The sequence below is a fragment of the Trachinotus anak genome, unplaced genomic scaffold (genome assembly GCF_046630095.1).
Source record: "Trachinotus anak isolate AG129_WGS33_773 ecotype Australia unplaced genomic scaffold, CSIRO_AGI_Tana_v1 ptg000007l, whole genome shotgun sequence".
Lineage (NCBI taxonomy): Eukaryota > Metazoa > Chordata > Actinopteri > Carangiformes > Carangidae > Trachinotus > Trachinotus anak.
Genome location: NW_027273858.1, coordinates 7,242,501 through 7,259,679, shown reverse-complemented (window position 1 = coordinate 7,259,679; position 17,179 = coordinate 7,242,501). Strand labels below are relative to the sequence as shown.

The window sequence follows — 17,179 nt, the reverse complement described above, 5'->3', positions numbered from 1 at the left end:
TCGAGCTGAATTATGAAGCCACACACCTGCTCTCCTTTATACGTTTTCCTCTGTACTCTTCATCTCCACAGCTTAATCCCTCTGGGAGCTCTCTGTGCTATACTGTATACGTTAGACTGCTGTGGGGTTCATTGGGTGCAGTGCAGTGAGGCAGCCATCTTGGCTCAGTGAGTTCAATGAGTTCAGTGTAGCTGGAGGCTGGCTGGCTGGCTGGCTGGATCAGGTGGCAGTGCCAGATCTCTGATATCAATCACCAGCCGCTGCTGCTGCTGCTGCCGCCGCCGCCACTGTCTGCTGTGTCGCCCTTCTCCTCTCCTCTCCTCTCCTCTCCTCTCCTCTCCTCTCCTCTCCTCTCCTCCCCTCCCCTCTCCCCTCCTCTCCTCCCATCCTCTCCTCCTCCTCTGTCCTGCCTCTGCTGTAGAGTGTGTCAGCACAACTTACTCCATTTACTGTCATTCACACTCTTCCTCTCTCTATCTATCTATATATCTCCCTCCATCTCCCTGCACTCCTCTTTTTGACCCCTCTGTTTCTCAAACTCACATGCATATATGGGGCAGTAGCAGACAAGCAGACAGTGCAGGCTTTGTTATGAATGGCATCCTCTTGCACATCCGGAGGAAGTGTACGCTCCAGTGTGGCTTTACAAACTGTCTCCATTGTCCTAAGAATGACTCACTCTACACTGCAGAGAATGGCAGTCAGCCAGACAGTCAGACAGACCAACGGCACAGCGCAAACAGACAGACAAGTCTGCAGAGCCTACAGACAAACAGCACAGGAAAGACAGGCAGGGAGACCGATAGTTTGTGACAGATAGAGCCAGCATAGAACAGAGGCGGACAACTTGGCAACATAGAAGAGACCTGCAACTAGCGGGTTACAGACACCAAATGAAAGACAGATGGGTAACATACACAGACAGGCTGCAGAGAGTGTGTCACCTTAGTATTCAATCAGAATGATATTTTTGTTCCCTTTTGTTCCCTTCCCTTAAACTTATGTGTACCTACAGATAAGCTCAGAAACATACAGTATGTTATAATGTGCAGTCTTTGAGCTAAACAGCCTGAAGCTGTACAACTCTGCAAACTCAGTCAGTCAATAGGATCAGTAGTAAGTGGTAGGAAGCATCCTTGTAAAGGCCATGCAAACAGAGAGATGGATTAATGGATGGGTGAGTGAATGAACTAATGTAGAGTGAGGCAGTCTTGGATAAATGAATGAATGGATCAATGAATGGAGTGCTGATCACTGCAGAGGGAAAACTTGGACAGAGGAAGAGAGAAGAGGTGAAGGGAGGAGAGGTTGAGTAATGGGATTAGTTTGTAGCTCAGGATCATCGAAATGCTGACCTCAAACATTTGATCACAGTCTGGATGGATGCATGCACATGCATTCACACATATACATTTTACCAGATTAGTGTATATGTGTGAATGCATGTACATTCATGTATATATTACCATTATTATTGAATTATACCATTATTATTGAATTATATCCATTATCACCCACTGTACAAAGTGATGACAAAATCCCAAATTTTAAATTTCAGTTGAATGTATTTTACTTCATTGAAACATGATATACATCACTGCTGTTTACCCATAACAAGAACCAAATATATTGTATATTATTGGATGCTTATAATGAATCAAATCGTGGAGGGTGATGTTATTGGAGGTAATAACACATTTATACTTCATCCCATTTTTGGTAATATACTAATATACTATAAATCACCGTTTAAACTAAACTTATTAGGCCTTTTTGACTCTTGTAACCCAAACACAACAACAAGTGGATGATTTACTGTGGATTCCCTTAAACGTTGGTTTATTATCTCATTTGCCCACTTGTTGCACACTGTATATAGCTGGACATGTTAATACAGACTCATTTTCGTATCTGAATATGACAGCACAGTCAGATGTTATTACAAGGAGGTTGTTTAAAGGTTGCACCTCAATGAATTCTTAGGATACCTGGCTTTCTTGGCCACCTCAGTTTTCCTCATCAACTGGTTTCTAACTACTACTGTTCCACAGGCAACTATTAGATATTTCTGTTGTGGTCCATTGTGATCCAATGGCTGCGGCAGCTCTGTCCTTACTTGACAAAGCAACTTGAGTTAAAGCTCAAAACAGATTCTATGTTTAAATGTGCTGACATGCAGATTAGACCAAAGGGGTAGTGTGTAGTCTAACATCTTGAGATAATGTGGGCTAGTTAGAGTAGGCTTTGGGCTGATTAGAAGAAGCAGGTTAGAGTGGGGGTTGGTTTGGCTGATTTAGGCCAACAGATTAGTGCCTGGTTAACAGCTAGTGTAAGTGTTGGAGGGCAGGAGAAGGACCCCAGAGTGTTACCATTTGGTCTACCACAAAGTTTTTTTTTTTTTAAATGTAAAGCAGAGCCTCTTAATAAAGTGGCCCAGGCTTTACCTTGCCTAACCTGTTAAGCATAGGTGAGCAGAGATTTAGAAATCCATTACCACAGTTAGTCACTTTGGCTGTGTATGTGACATTCTGTACCAACACTTTTGTGCTTGTCTGAGAAAGACCTCTGGGTTCAAAAACAAATGACAGTTTCCTCTATGATTTGAAGCAATTTTAAATTGTTTGATGCCAACTAGGAGCACTCAGCTCAATACTGTTGGTGGCTGTGGCTCAGGTGGTAGAACGGGTTGTCCACTTTTTGCAGGGTTCATGCTTTGATCCCCAACTCCTCCTGTCTGTGTGCCGAAGTGTCCTTGGGCAAGACACTGAACTCTAAGTTTCCCCAAATTTCTGCCAAATAAGAAGATTTGAATGTAAATAGATCTGAACACAGCTGCCTAATTTAATCTTCTACATCACCATCATGACATATTTCTCGCTTAATGCAGTTGATACATGACGCTATTTTAAATGGGAAATATATTAAAGTTAACAGTATTATTTCATACATCATACCCATCCATCCATTTTCTATACTGCTTATCTGACACCGGGTTGCGGGATGGGGCTGGAGCCAATCCCAGTTGACATTGGGCGAGGGCGGGGCACACCCTGGACAGGTCGCCAGTCTAATGCAGGGCTAACATATAGAGATGAAACAACCACTCACACACTTACGGGCAATTTAGAGTCACCAATCATCCTAACGTGCATGTCTTTGGACTATGGGAGGAAGCCGGAGTACCCAGAGGGAACCCACGCAGACACGGGGAGGACATGCAAACTCCACACAGAAAGGCCCCAGGCCTGGGGTTCGAACCCAAAACCTTCTTGCTGTGAGGCAACAGCGCTACACTGCAACACCATGCTGCCATACATCATACCCTGACTAATATATCATGGCACTTTTAGGCAGCAGTGTCACATGTTACCACCTTTCAGGCTGTTGACTAAATTATGTTGGCTAATGTATATTGCCACTGCAGCTGTGGTACTACTATCGTATCATTAAAGCTGGTTGGTGTAGCTTTTGTATTAATTTTTGTTTTGAGTAGGCTACATATGAAACGGTTCTGGGAACCAGATGTGATGTAAAGATGTAATGAAAGCTTGTTTTCTATGACAACCTGGTAAAACATCTGGTCATTTTGCTCATGGGTAAATATGTGGCTATTAAAGGCAGACTGCCTTTAATGGGTTTGGTTTGAGTTTGCTCCTGTTATGCCTGACTTAATAGTTGAGCTACATGCTGATGTCACAGTGGCCAGGTTAAAGGGACAGTCAGTCTATTTATATCTTCCCACCTGTAATCTGTTTCTGACAGGATTAACTAAGCCACCAGCAGAAGCCTGCTGTGCCACAGAGACACACTGAAAATGTGAGCCATGAATAAATACATGCATTCACAAAGATGCACCGTGAGAACAGTGTGTACAGTACATGCAAGGAAGAGTGTATAAAATGTGATCTCAACTTTAGGGTATTCTAGGAGAGGAAAGACAAATATATGTCTGTTTTCAGCTAACCAGAAAATGTGACTCCATGTAACCATGTTACATGCTTCTGTTTGTGCACATATGTTTGCATGTACATCTTTTGTGTGCATGTTTTAAAGAGTCTCAGTCAGTTAACCTGATAAAAACTGAGATAAAGTAGAGACCAAGCAGTGACAGAATTTTTCATCCTCCCTCAGCCTTTTCTGTCACTGGTTGCCGATCTCCAGTCATTAATTAGCTGTCCATGATAAAATTCCCCATTCCCAATCTGACACTAGTGCAGAGCAACGAACGATATGGGTAATCATGTCAGCAAGGCTTGGCTCAATGTTCTGAGGGGGCTAAATGTCCCTCATATGGTCCACGGGCTGGGGCCCACTCCTCACCAAGCTCTCATTAAACTAGTGCTTAATATACCAAGGTAAAAAGGGACACACACACACTAATGCATACACTCAGCTGTAAGAAACAAATCAAGACATCTGACAGGGGATTGGGCACAAAGGGACAGGAGGACAAGGAGGTGCTGTTTGTTTCTGTGTTTGTGTGTGAATGAGGTATGTGTGTCTATGTTTTTAGGGGCTGGCGCTGTACAATTGTTGACTTGCCATCTGTCATCAAGAATAGAGTTCTATCCTTGCATATGTGTGTGTGTGTGTGTGTGTATAGAGGAAAGATGAGACGGAAAGGAAAGAAAGAAACAGTGAGTGAGGTGCAGATGTCTCACAGCAAAGCGACTTGAACATGAGTTTCAATGGTGGACTGCTGTATGAGAGGAGGTGGAGGGGGAGAACAGAGAAGAAAAGAGGACGAACATCTGCCATACTCAGATATTGCTCCGTGGTTTGAGTGTTTCTACACAATATGCTGAGTTTGAATGGGCCTGGGACATGGCCTGCTCATTTAGTATCTTGCAGGGCCAGGCAGCCAAGTTCCAAGAGAACCATTATTATTGAGGGTTTCAGATATATCCTTCAATATTTTTTAACAATAATGCAGAAGCTGTAATTTTTTTATGCATAAGGTAGCATGTATAATTACGTATCATGAAGAAAGCTCTCAAAAGTGTTTTTTGTTTAGTCAAAAGTTTGGCTTGAGTACATCCTTTATTTCCACTCTTGGAAAATAACCAAGAAAACAAAGAACCAAGATAATAGCCTATTTCTATCAAAATCATTGAGAAACACCTATTGTTCAAAAAGTTCACCTGGCTGCTTCAGGTTCATGCTAATCTACTCAAACACACCAGACAGACATTGTGGAAAGCAGTGAATTTTCACATTACTATCACTGGTATTAAGCATCAGAATGGCATTTACTCTGGCTGTTCTGTTACACAGATTTTGAGAGTTGAATTGGTTATGTCCTTTGGTTGTGACTCATTTTTCTAGAGAATGCAACAAACAGATTTAAAGACTAATACAAATCCCCAAGTTTAAACAAAAAAAAAAAAATTTTTTACAAGGATTTACTTTTTTTTAAGTTTGTATTTTTGTCTTATGCTGATTACAAACTAGATAACACATAGTCATCTTTGTTCCCCTTGAATTGTCTCAGAACCTCAAGTGCTAGCCAGCTGAGGTGGTCATGTTGTCAAAAACAGCCTTTTAGACATACAGGCGTTACAGCATGACAAACACCAGCTCCCAAGGAAGGAGAGGGAAGTGTTTTTTTGAGATGGACTGACATATATAGCTTTCTGTCACCTCAGAGTGTGACATAGAGGCAAGCACTCACTAATTGCAATCACACTTTTATTTTGTAGGTCCAGACTTGCTTGTTCATGAAGTTACATTGCCTTATCACAAGCATCTTGTTGGCAAAAGTCACATGGGCTTACAGGTAGTTCTTTTATTTAAGCATTTTAGTCTGTCTTCATGAGACATCAGACATTTTAGCAGCAGATGAGCCAAAACAAATAATATTTCCAGTACCTGTAACTTAGCCATGTTAGTTTATGCCCAGCAGACCATGACTGATTGTGAGGGAATCAGATGAGGCTGTGTTTTGCCCCTGCGTCATTTTGTAATGTTGTGCATTACAAGCATGATTAACTACAGCCTATCACATGTCTCCTTATATCTGTAAAAGTGTGATTCATCCATAATGACCATGTGTTGTAGCTCTGTTTCCTACACCAACAAACCTTATGCTTGGAATCACTTGAAAACAGTAGTTGGCATCACTCTCACCTGTCCGTTCAAACTACAGTTAAAGATGGAGTTTGAGTCAGCCACTCCAAATATGTCCAGTGTGAATGCACCCTGATGGACAGATGGGCATACACTTGGGCAGGTGGGGACACAGAGAGACAGACAGGTAGCCAGGCAGGACAGAGGGGAAAGCAGAGAGCAGCAGTTAGTGAGGTGGAGAGCACTTACTGCAGGCCCTTCAGTGCAGTACATGAATGGGCTGGGCTGGGCTGGGCTGGTGTGCGTGCGTGTGCGTGTGCGTGCATGTGTGTGTGTGTGCGTGTGCGTGCGCGCATGCATGTGCGCGTGTGTGTGGGGTGTTTGGGGTGTGGGTGGGCACTTGATAGTACTTGGGGTATAGTACTTGATTGTTTACTCTTGCCTGCTGGGCCGGGCTTTGTGCTCTTGTGTCTGTGCATGTGTGTATTTGTGTTGAGTGTATTGTGTGTGAGCGTGCAGTGTGTATAAGTTTACAGGCAGGCAGGGAAACATACAGCACAATGCTTCTCTGGTGCTCTAGGACAGGATGGGGGGGCTTCACAAAAGACCAGGGGGGTCTTATGTTGTCGACTCACACACACACACACACACACACACACACACACACACACACACACACACACACACACACACACACACACGTAATGCCAGCTGCCGCCCACAGCCCCAGCCCGGCATTTCTGAATTAATAATACAGAGCCAACCACTCTGGAATAATAGTGACTTACACACATAGACACACACACATGCATGCACAAAGCTTTGCACCTGTTCACCACTGCTCAACTGGACAGGGTTGGGCTGGTTTAGCCCCCCACCCCCCCACCACACACACACACACACACACACACACACACACACACACACACACACACACACACACACACACACACACACACTCACAAACACAAACACATGCACGCACACACTCCCTGTTGCCTGTCTGTTGTAGGCAACACTTAAAGCTGTGTCTGTCTCCTGACCCTCCTCTTGTTGTTCTGATTGACAGCTAATATCATTGACTGATTGGTCCAGCTGCCCAGTCTGTTTCTCCAATTGGATGGTTTTACATCCAATAATGTGCAAAAGACTAGAGCAAGAATTTAAATATGAATGTCAGATTTACTGGGGAACCTCAAAGAAACCAACTCCTCTGTGTGATTATGAGCCATAATTCTCAGATAACTGCAAACTGAAAATCAAACAGTCAAACAAAATTACTCAAATTGTTCTGCTTAGAAGGACTGCAAAAGAAAATAGTTCTCCTTGATTTAAGGTGCTGACACTTAAACATGTTCTACTCCCTATCTCATCTCTATTTTAGAGATGCTGTGTTGTAGATATTAATGTAATTTCAGCAAATAGTTATTTTTAGAGAAGGATGTAGAGTGTTTTGGAAATAAACTCTTATTTAATGTGAATGTCAATGATGTGCTGCAAAATAAAAGAAGAAATCAATGATGCCAACACACAATGCCATCCAAAGGAGAGAACAGAGAGAGGCAATATACCAGCAATCAGTGCAATTTGATTAGCCTGCTCATTGGCTGTGTGTGCCTTTCCTAATCGCATTGGATCCACTGCATTCTGAACACAAGCAGCATGGCATCCCTAATGTTATTGGGTGTTTGAATGCAAGGGCTTTATGTACTGGTTAGCCTGGATTGTATTTTTACTTCTTGACGTGCTAGCAGACATCCAAACAGATGAGTCTTTGTGTCTTCAGTGGCATGTTATGCCTTTCCACTTGTGCGTTTTTGTGTGTGTGTAGGTGGATGGATGGATGTGTGTGGATGTAGAGTAAATAGACCATATAACTGAGCTGTGAATATGAGTTTGCCCTGTCTGGTTAATAATAATGTCATATAAGCCTCCTACTATATGGCGACAGTATGTGAACTATGATGTTTATGTGTACATGTGTTTGTAAGGGACTGAATCTGATAGCCGGTCTCATTCCTTTTTTAACTCTGTTGGTATAAAGGACAGAACTTGGACTTCCATTTTTCTTTTTCATATGTTTTATTTTATATCTTGTGATTGAACTGTTACAGCTCTGCTCATAGATAAACTAAGCAATGTGGCAAGTCTGTAGAATCAGTAATGTGGGGGATGAGTAGAAATAGGCTGTTATCTTTGTAAAACCAAAAAACAGAAGCTACCACTCTGAAATGTGTGAATAGAAGAGTTCTTACTGGACTGGTTGCTGACCCAGCCTTATGTACTGTACAGAAGGTCACACTGGGCCCAGGTGTGTCTCCTGCCACTAATGGTCCTGCTTCACAAGACAAGCCTCTGCAAACAGCAGAGCACAGAGCAGGAAACCAACAAGAAGGGCACAGGGGCCATCACAAAATCCTTTGAATTACATCATCAAGGAGGACAACGTGTCTTTAGTTGTACACTTTATAAATTTCAACAGCCTCCTTGAGTATTTTATTTTTTGGTGTTTATGTTTATTCTTTTTTTGAAATACAAAGAAAAGACAGGGCTTAAAACTGCATGAATGTGATGTGATATGAAAAGTGGCAGTGCACCTCTAGAGATGTTTTGCTATCTTGCACTTTCTTGTTCCAAATAACTCGTAATTTTAGGACAAACCTTACATATTTCAGTATTAAACAACACATACTGTGTGTCTGCAAAATAGTTTTAAGTTCAGTCGAGCAGCCTTAAATTTTACATTTGGACCTGACTTGGACCTAGAGTGTAAAAGAACCATACCATGTAGAAATTCTTAAATTAAGTGGTATACGCCTCAGTTATCTAAGCTAATCTTTGGCCAACTTCGTGTTTTTATTCCTTAAAAATAGCTGCATCCTGGGATTTGTGATGGATTATTGACATATTATGTAGTAAAAGTGTTCTTATTGTAATATATTGAAAATAAGATTAAGTTAGTTATATTTAAATGTGACAGAAAGTAAAAATGAAAACAAAGTAATTATCTTAATAATAACATACAGTCTGTAAAGAGATAGTTAAAGTAGTTACAGTAATGAATTAAGACGGTAAGACAGTAAGCTTGGAGTCGTTGGAGCTAAGTGACCTTCACCCACCCACTGTGTGTATGTGTGTTTGTCTACATATGTGAGTGTGTGTTGGTGGGGGGTAGAGAAGGAAGGGGGATGGGGGTGGGGTGGGGTGGGGGTGGGGTGGCTGTGCAGCCACAGCCTCCTGTCTGGCACAGGTGGTGTTGAGCAGCAGCCCCTCCAGCTAAGATGCTAATATGCTAACACCGCACTAATCCTAGCGTGCTTTAGGAAGCAACGGACACTGCCCTCTCCCCAATAATACACAGGAACAAGCAGTCATGTATTAACACGCACGCACGCACACACACACACACATACAGATTTAGGCTGACTGAATGCTTGCATACAGAAATAAACATATTTACACCAACTGACACATACACATGACCCCCATCTTGTATATACTGTACATATACTGTATACACACACACACATACACACACATGCCAGTGCTGTGAGGGAGATTAGGATGAGAGGCATCTTGGCTGCTGTGTGTCTGTCAGTCACTCTCCAGCTCTGTGTCAGCGTCACAGCGGTGGCCACCATGCTCCAGGGAGCCACCACCATCTACTGGACTGTAGTGGTACTGCAGGAGAGGAGGAACAAAATGTAACAAGATACAGGAGGGACGGAGACATTGAAAGTGTGTGTGTGAGAGAGAGAGAGAGAGAGTGTGTGTGAGTGTTTGTATGTGCATGTGCCTCCTTCTGTACCAGCTGGGGGAGCAGAGGGGCACCAGGGCAGCTTGCGTGTGTATGTGTATGTGCATCCAGCACAGCCTACCAGGAGGTTCTGGCTGTGTGCAGCTGGCTGGGTGAAATCTCCTTGTGGCCCCCAAGGGATGGCCATACTCCCATGGGTTTCCACTCAATCTGGCCGCTCTGTGGTTGCCCTGGCCTGTCCCAGCGCTCTGTTACCACCATAGCCTTAACCTCATACTCTCTCTCGTGCAATCTTCTGTTGTCTTCTTTCCCTTATCTTTCATTCTAGCATCTTCTTCATCTCTAGTCTGTTGTACCCTCCATGTAGTCTCATTCCACAGATTGAGCCAAAGGCTTGTACAATTACTCCAGCACTGAACCTTTAAACCCAGCTGCAACCCCAGCTTCAAACTGAAGTGAATTTTTTAGATTCTTTTTGATACCTTTTTCCCCCTTATTCTAGTCTTGTATCATCATTACATAAGTGGCAAACCTCCCCCCTGTGAATCTCTACAGGTAGCAAAAACAGCACCACTTATGTGTCGTCAGTGATGATGACTGTATTTACAGCACCCATACACATGCACACACACACACAGACACACACTCTAACACCAGTCCAGCACCGATGTGGTAATGAGACTAATGCACTGTAAGTGGATTGGCTTTGAGGAGCCTGGATTCACCTTAAGATGTCTGAGCAGACTGGAGTTAGAACTGCTGGGGTCGGGGTCACGCACACAGCCCTATCCTTGTAAACACACACGCACAGTGAAACACACTACATTAGGACAAAGATTGTGCATAACTCTTTTTTAAGTACATAAGTGTTTTTATTAGTCTTTATAATTTCTTTTCTATAAATGTCTAGTCTTGCTTGCTTGTAGCACTCATGGACAGACTCTCAGACAGATGTCTTCTTCAAGCGTCTTATCGCACAATTCCCCACTTTCTTAACCCCCAGTGCCCTTTCTGTTTCAAACAGTCTCCTCCCCCTATCCCTCATTTCCTTTACCCATCAGTTACCTGCCTGATGTTTTGCTAATCTCTCTCACTCCTCCTCTTCCCTGCTTTTACTCAAGTATCAGCCACTCATGCTCACATACACAAACACATGAAACCCCTAAACACGCTGTTGTGTCTGGAGATGTCTTGACCTTCTTCAATAAGGAGATCAGCTGAAGCAGCCGGCTAATCATTCCAGATCAAACCCACTCATTAATTTGACTGCAGTCTGCTGCTGTTTGATGGTGCAACCCTGCACTGCTACACTGTGCAGTAGATATTTACATTTCATTCAGTTCTGCCTGAAAATGGTCTGTTACATTTACCAATACGTGTCACATACTTACCTTTACTGTATGGGTCATAGGACAAATATACTTGTACTTGTGTTAGATACTTTTATACTTTAATGCTGTTTAAACATGATAGACGTTATTATTTTTATGGTTGATTAATCTTTCAATAAAATGTCAGATAGTAATAATGAATGCTGATTACATGTTCCCAGAGTCCAATGTGACGGTTCTATGTGACTAACAGTGCAAATTCCAAAAATAGAAAAGTCATAATAATGACTAATAATAATAATTATCATCACATTTTAGAAGTTGTAACCAGGAATGTTGCACATTTTAGCTTGCAAAGTAACTCACATGATTGATCTTCATCATTAAAACTACTCAGTTAGTGAAATCATTCCAGCACCAAAACATGATGTAGTTTTGTCAGTTATCCAGTCTGCATACAGTACTTACAACCTGCTTGTCCCTCAGTTAGTGAGGGTGAAAGTTAACCTCTGTCAAGGTAATAGTGCGGTAGCTTTTCCTTTGGTCAGTTAGCTAATCAGTTGGGCAACCAGCCAGACGACTACTCAGACACTTGGTTGGTAAACTTGTCATTTATTCTCTTCAGTTACAGCCAAACCCTCTGTATTACTGCTCTGAACACTGAATGTTTGTATATGTGAGTGTGTGCATGTGTGTTGTTATGTGGCCAGACGATACATTCCTCTCCCTGCTGGTGAGCTGCTGTGTATGTGCTGGAACGTGGAAGAAGCTCCCCTCCACCCTCTCCATTCGCCTCCCCCTACCTCTATATACGGCACCACCCGCCACCGCTCCAGCTCCCAGAGTGCCAGTCACACAGCCCCGTCTCTGCGCCATCTGCATATCAGCTCCAGCCTCGGCCAAAGCATTAAATTAAATCCCTGTTTGGGTTGATTAACAAATGGCTGGTGAGCTCACATAGTTATGGAGTTATTTATTTAATTGTCATCAAGGTTTTTCCTCCACAAAGCCAGGGAGCAGAGGTGTGCAGGTGTCCTGAAGGAGTGAGTGTTAGACAGAGAGAGAGAGCGACTGTTAAGTTTGTGCAAGTTTGTGTGACTCATTTCTGTTTTGCTGGCTGAAGTTCAGCTTTACCATTTGTACCTGTCTCCTATTTTTTTTTTGTGCATTTCTCTCTCATTCTCTCCCCTTTCCCCCTCTGTCCTGAAATGAATAGTTAATCAGTTTGCTAATTGAGTGACAGTTAGTCAGTGCGTTGTTGTAATTGTCCAATCAGAAAGCTTGGAACGGACACAGTCACAGCTGATTCATCTCTGCCTCTTTACTGCTAAATCCACAAGCTGCAACTGGAGGATGTGCCAACAAGATTTATTTCCCCTAGAAATTCCAAAATAACTCTTTAAAAGTCTAGTTTAGTTTTGAATCCTTAGTTTGTGACTCATACCAAAAAAGCTGAAAACAAAAGATGTGAGGGGCAGATACTTAGGTAAATTTTGCCACCTTTACCTCATCTTACCATTAGAGGTGGTTGTTTATAAAGACCTTTTTGAATTAGAGGTATGATGTCATTTAATACTTCCTCACCAGTAAAAGTAAAATGAACAGAAAGATTTTAGAAAAGTAAGTACTCTAAAACAAGGACATGAAATTAGATGGACGAGAGCACTTGAGATGCAAGTCTTTATTTTGTCTCTGTTTTGAACAAATTTAACCTGAATTTCAACACACTCCAAAATAGTTTATCTAATCTTTCTAAATATCCTCTGATCCTTAGATCTTTCAAGTCACCCACGTTCTCATGTATTACTGATATCCTATCGTTCTAACAAGAAACAAGAGACTCCTGTTGTCTTAAGCACTGTGTACTGTAGTATTTACTAATTGGTCTTAAGGGAAAAGTAAAGTTGTGCAGAAAACTAAATGAAACTGTGGTGAGGAGTCCGAGAGAGATGGTGTGGGAAGGAGACCGGCTGTTCTGTTTTCTCCAGCAGTCCAAACTAGAGACATGTGGCTCTCCAGACAAGCTGTCCAGAGTGGGAGAGCTCGCTGGACTCATTACAGGCAGGGCCAAGACGGGATAGCTTGACAGAACACCATTGGATCATTCGGAGAATTGGAACGGTCGAAACAGAATTGTGTTAGTTTTGTGTGTGCACGTATGTGTGCGTGCATGCCTGTGCCTGTTTGGAACGGCGTGTGTGGACAACTGTCCATCTCCTCTCTCCGTCTGTGCCACCCCTGGCTGCCCCTTCCCCCGCCCCCCAGTGGACATGTACACAGTAACGCACACAATCCACACACACACATACACACACACACACACACACACTGTCGAGGCCCAGCCAGAAGGATTGCTTAAATGTTTTCAGTTGCACTGGACAGCTGAGCGATGAAGTGGCCAGCCACAGGCTTCCATTGGTTGGACACTTCATCTAGAAACTGACTCAGAGAAATGACTGGACTTGGACCAGCAAACCAGTCATCACTGCCAGTTTATAATAGTTTTATCAGTTTAACTTTCTCTTCATCCTCATCCATTTTGTCAGTCAATACATCTCTTTCTCCTGTCCAGTTTGAAGTTTCTCTTTTCCAGAGGATCACTTTCTTCCACATTCACAGCTGGAATGGGTAAATCTGAGGAGTTTTAATTTCTCTCTTTCAACCAGTGGTCACACAGATTTATATGTGTTTTTCTGATGTGAACCTACAGGAGCTAAACACAGAACAGAAACATTGCAGAACTCAAGTCCCCCATACAGCTTCAAATATTTATTATTAAAGTTGAATCATGAGCTTTCTGATACAGTCTCTACAAAAATGTAACATTATAACACTCAGTATTTATTGCAGTGCTATTTTATTGCCATTAATTATATTGTGCAGCTTTTGTTTTTATAGTTAACATCCCTTGTACATTGTAGATTTGTAGAATTGTTGAATGTTGACTGTGCATTCTGTGCATAAAACACATAAATACATAAAACACATTGAGTTTGGCACAGTTAACTTACATTAAAAATATTTTGGTTTTGTCAGAATTGATTCGATATTCCCTTTTTGCTTGCTTGCAACCTTCCCCTCATCCTTTTTTTGCTTTGCTTTCTTCATAATTTTTTTCCATCCTCTTCCTTATGCCTCTCTCCATCCCTCCTCCCACCCCTGCTATTCAGCCCCTCTGCACTCTGTTTATCAGTAGCAAGTGATCCAAAGAATATGCTTTGTTTCTGAAAGAACAGGAGAAGGAAACAGGAGAGTGGGTGGATTTGTGAAAAAGAGAAAAATAGAGACAGGGAGAGGAGAGGAGAGGTGTGATTTGGTAATCCTGATGACGCACTGGCACCCAACAGCATCTTCTTCATCTTATCTGTATCATTGTCTCTCAGTGTGTTTGTCTGTTCCTGTGTGGTGTTTCAAGTCAGCCGCTAAAACCCCCTCACACACACACACACACACACACACACACACACACACACACACACACACACACACACACACACACACACACACACACACACACACACACACACACACACACACACACACACACACCTCCACCACCACCACCAGCAGCACCCAGAGGTACCGGCAGGGCCCGCAGTCGCATGGTCTCTTCGGCGGAGCAGGTGTTTTTCTGCGACGTGTTAACGAGCACGGCCTGCTGTCATTTCCGCTTTAAATGGATGTCACAAATAGAACACACACACACACGCACACACACACACTGCCTATTCTCCTCTCCCAGCCAATGAGCCTAAAAAAGGTGATCAGAGCTGTTACCAGTCTTTGAGTGTGTTTATGTGTGCATGTGCATGTGCATCTTTTTGACTATTACGATAGCTTCACAAGGTGTGTGTGTGTTTGTGTGTGTGTGTGTGTGTGTGTGTGTGTGTGTGTGTGTGTGTGTGTTTGTGTGTGTGTGTGCATGTCAAGAACAGCTGGTCAATTAAAAGGGGTTGAGAAGAAGGGGACGTTTGTGTCTGTGGTTTTTATTTCTGTTGTTTGAAAAGAGAAGGTGAGATGTTTGCACCACTTCCAGATTTGGAAAGCGTTGAGATTGTCAGTTTCTTTCATCAGAGCTGTGTGTTTCAGTCTTACTTCAGCCATACTTGTCCAGCTATGTGTGAATCCATACTGTGTACTTTAATCCATGTGTGTATCCATGCTGTTTCCAGTAAGTGTTATCCGCCTCTGTGGTGTGGTAATGTTTGACACTCATGTAATCCTGCAGCAGGTCATCTGATAAAGCTGTGGTGCCACCTTAGTGCCAGTCTGTGCTAGCCAGTTGGGTAATACTCTGTGACCAGCTGCTTAGCAGATGTTGTTATTTGTTGCTCATGTTTAAGAAGGGCCATTCTCTATGTGTAATTTTACCTCATTTTGTTTCATTTTGTCTCATCTTATCCTCTGCTCTTCTTCCTCCTTTGCTGGTAACCAGTGGTTTGTGTGTATGCGGGTGTATTAAAATTGCGAGTTCATATGTGTGCACATGTGTGTTTGGTGTGCTTGTGTGTGTGTGTGTGTGTGTGTGTGTGTGTGTGTTGTGTTTGGTAGAAGGGTCATCACCTCGACACCTGCCCATGTATCAGCCAGATGATGTTTCTGGCATGGATAGTTTGAGTGTTGTGCTGGTAAACATGTTTTTGTCAATTTTTACATGATAATCCGATCTGAATCTGGCAAGCGCTGTGGGAGTCCCAGAGATACTGAGTGTGTGTTTGTGTGTGTGTGTCTGTGTAATATCCTTTGGACAGATGAGAGTTGAGCTGACAGACTCTTATCTGTCTCAGGAATAAAATCTGTATTTAAAATCATGACCAGAATCACTATTTCTATCAATACTTTCCGTATATCATCATAGCCGCCCTCATGATCTGAATTCAGTTGTGTTTGCACCAAGTGTTTAGTTGATCTGACTGACATTGTCCTCCCTCTCTTTGTGTCCATCTCTCTCTTCAGGTGAATACATAAAGAACTGGCGACCGCGTTACTTCCTATTGAAGACAGACGGCTCTTTCATCGGCTACAAAGAGAAACCTCAGGATGCAGACCTGCCCTATCCCCTAAATAACTTTTCTGTAGCAAGTACGTTACTTATTTTTGCATGCAGCTTTTCAATTCCTGATGCACTACTTTTGAGCTTTTTGTTTGACAGTAAAATGCTTATCAATTGTAACAGGTATACAGAAAGACTAGTGGCCAAGTCCCTCCATCTTCTCCCCGCTTCTTTGTAGGCCCACAGTTAACCTTTTAAAACACACTGTCCCATCTATGAACCCATCTCTTCCAGCTGAAGGACACATAATAGTCTATATCCTCTAACTGATTATATATTTATATTTCTGAAATGTCAATGCAAAACACTTCTGTCATGTAAATTGCTGTGAGATGTTGCTGAAATGTTCTTGTGATTTCATCACACAGAGACACAATTAAATGGTGAAACAGTTATTGCATCAGTTTCACTCATGGCGTGTCCAAACATCTTGTCAGTCATCAGTCTTCACAGCGTTGATATGCTTTACAGAATTCACTGAGGGCTCTAATTAACCATTTATCAGTATATCATCTGTCTGCACCTGGTTAACAAGCTCCACAGCGTCGTTGACATGTGTAATTAACCAGCTAATGAGTTAACAAGACAAATTTTAATGTCTCTCAGTCTCATTGCCACCACCACCACCTCTTATTTTTCATACAGTAAATGCAGATTGGCAGTAAACTTTTGTTTGCTTTGCCAGGGGTTTTGGCTTCGGAATAAAAAATGGTGGTCACCCTTAATCTGTATCCTATAATTTAACAGAAGACAAAGCTCACCACAGTCTTACAGTACTCTGTTTTTTGAATGACCTGGTTGGTTTTTATGACATTTGAAGACAATAAGGCTGATCAAGCCAGTACATCACAGTTGAACTTTGATTCTGAAATCAATGTGTTTATGTTTGAAGAAGTATTTTTTTTCTACACTTCAGGAGAATCTGCTGCTGTACTGTAGCTGTCACACTAATGATTATTACATTCAAGAAAT

General features: G+C 42.4%; 1 protein-coding gene across 4 annotated transcripts in view; it reads left to right on the top strand.

The window, feature by feature from the left end:
• The window catches only part of akt3a (v-akt murine thymoma viral oncogene homolog 3a), a 54,656-nt gene that overhangs the window by 10,876 nt on the left and 26,601 nt on the right, over nucleotides 1-17,179 (top strand). For all 4 annotated transcript variants that reach the window (XM_071480191.1, XM_071480194.1, XM_071480192.1 and 1 more), the window contains one exon: nucleotides 16,111-16,236. In XM_071480191.1, the coding sequence (XP_071336292.1) occupies nucleotides 16,111-16,236 (126 nt within the window). The remainder of the gene's footprint in view (nucleotides 1-16,110; nucleotides 16,237-17,179) is intronic.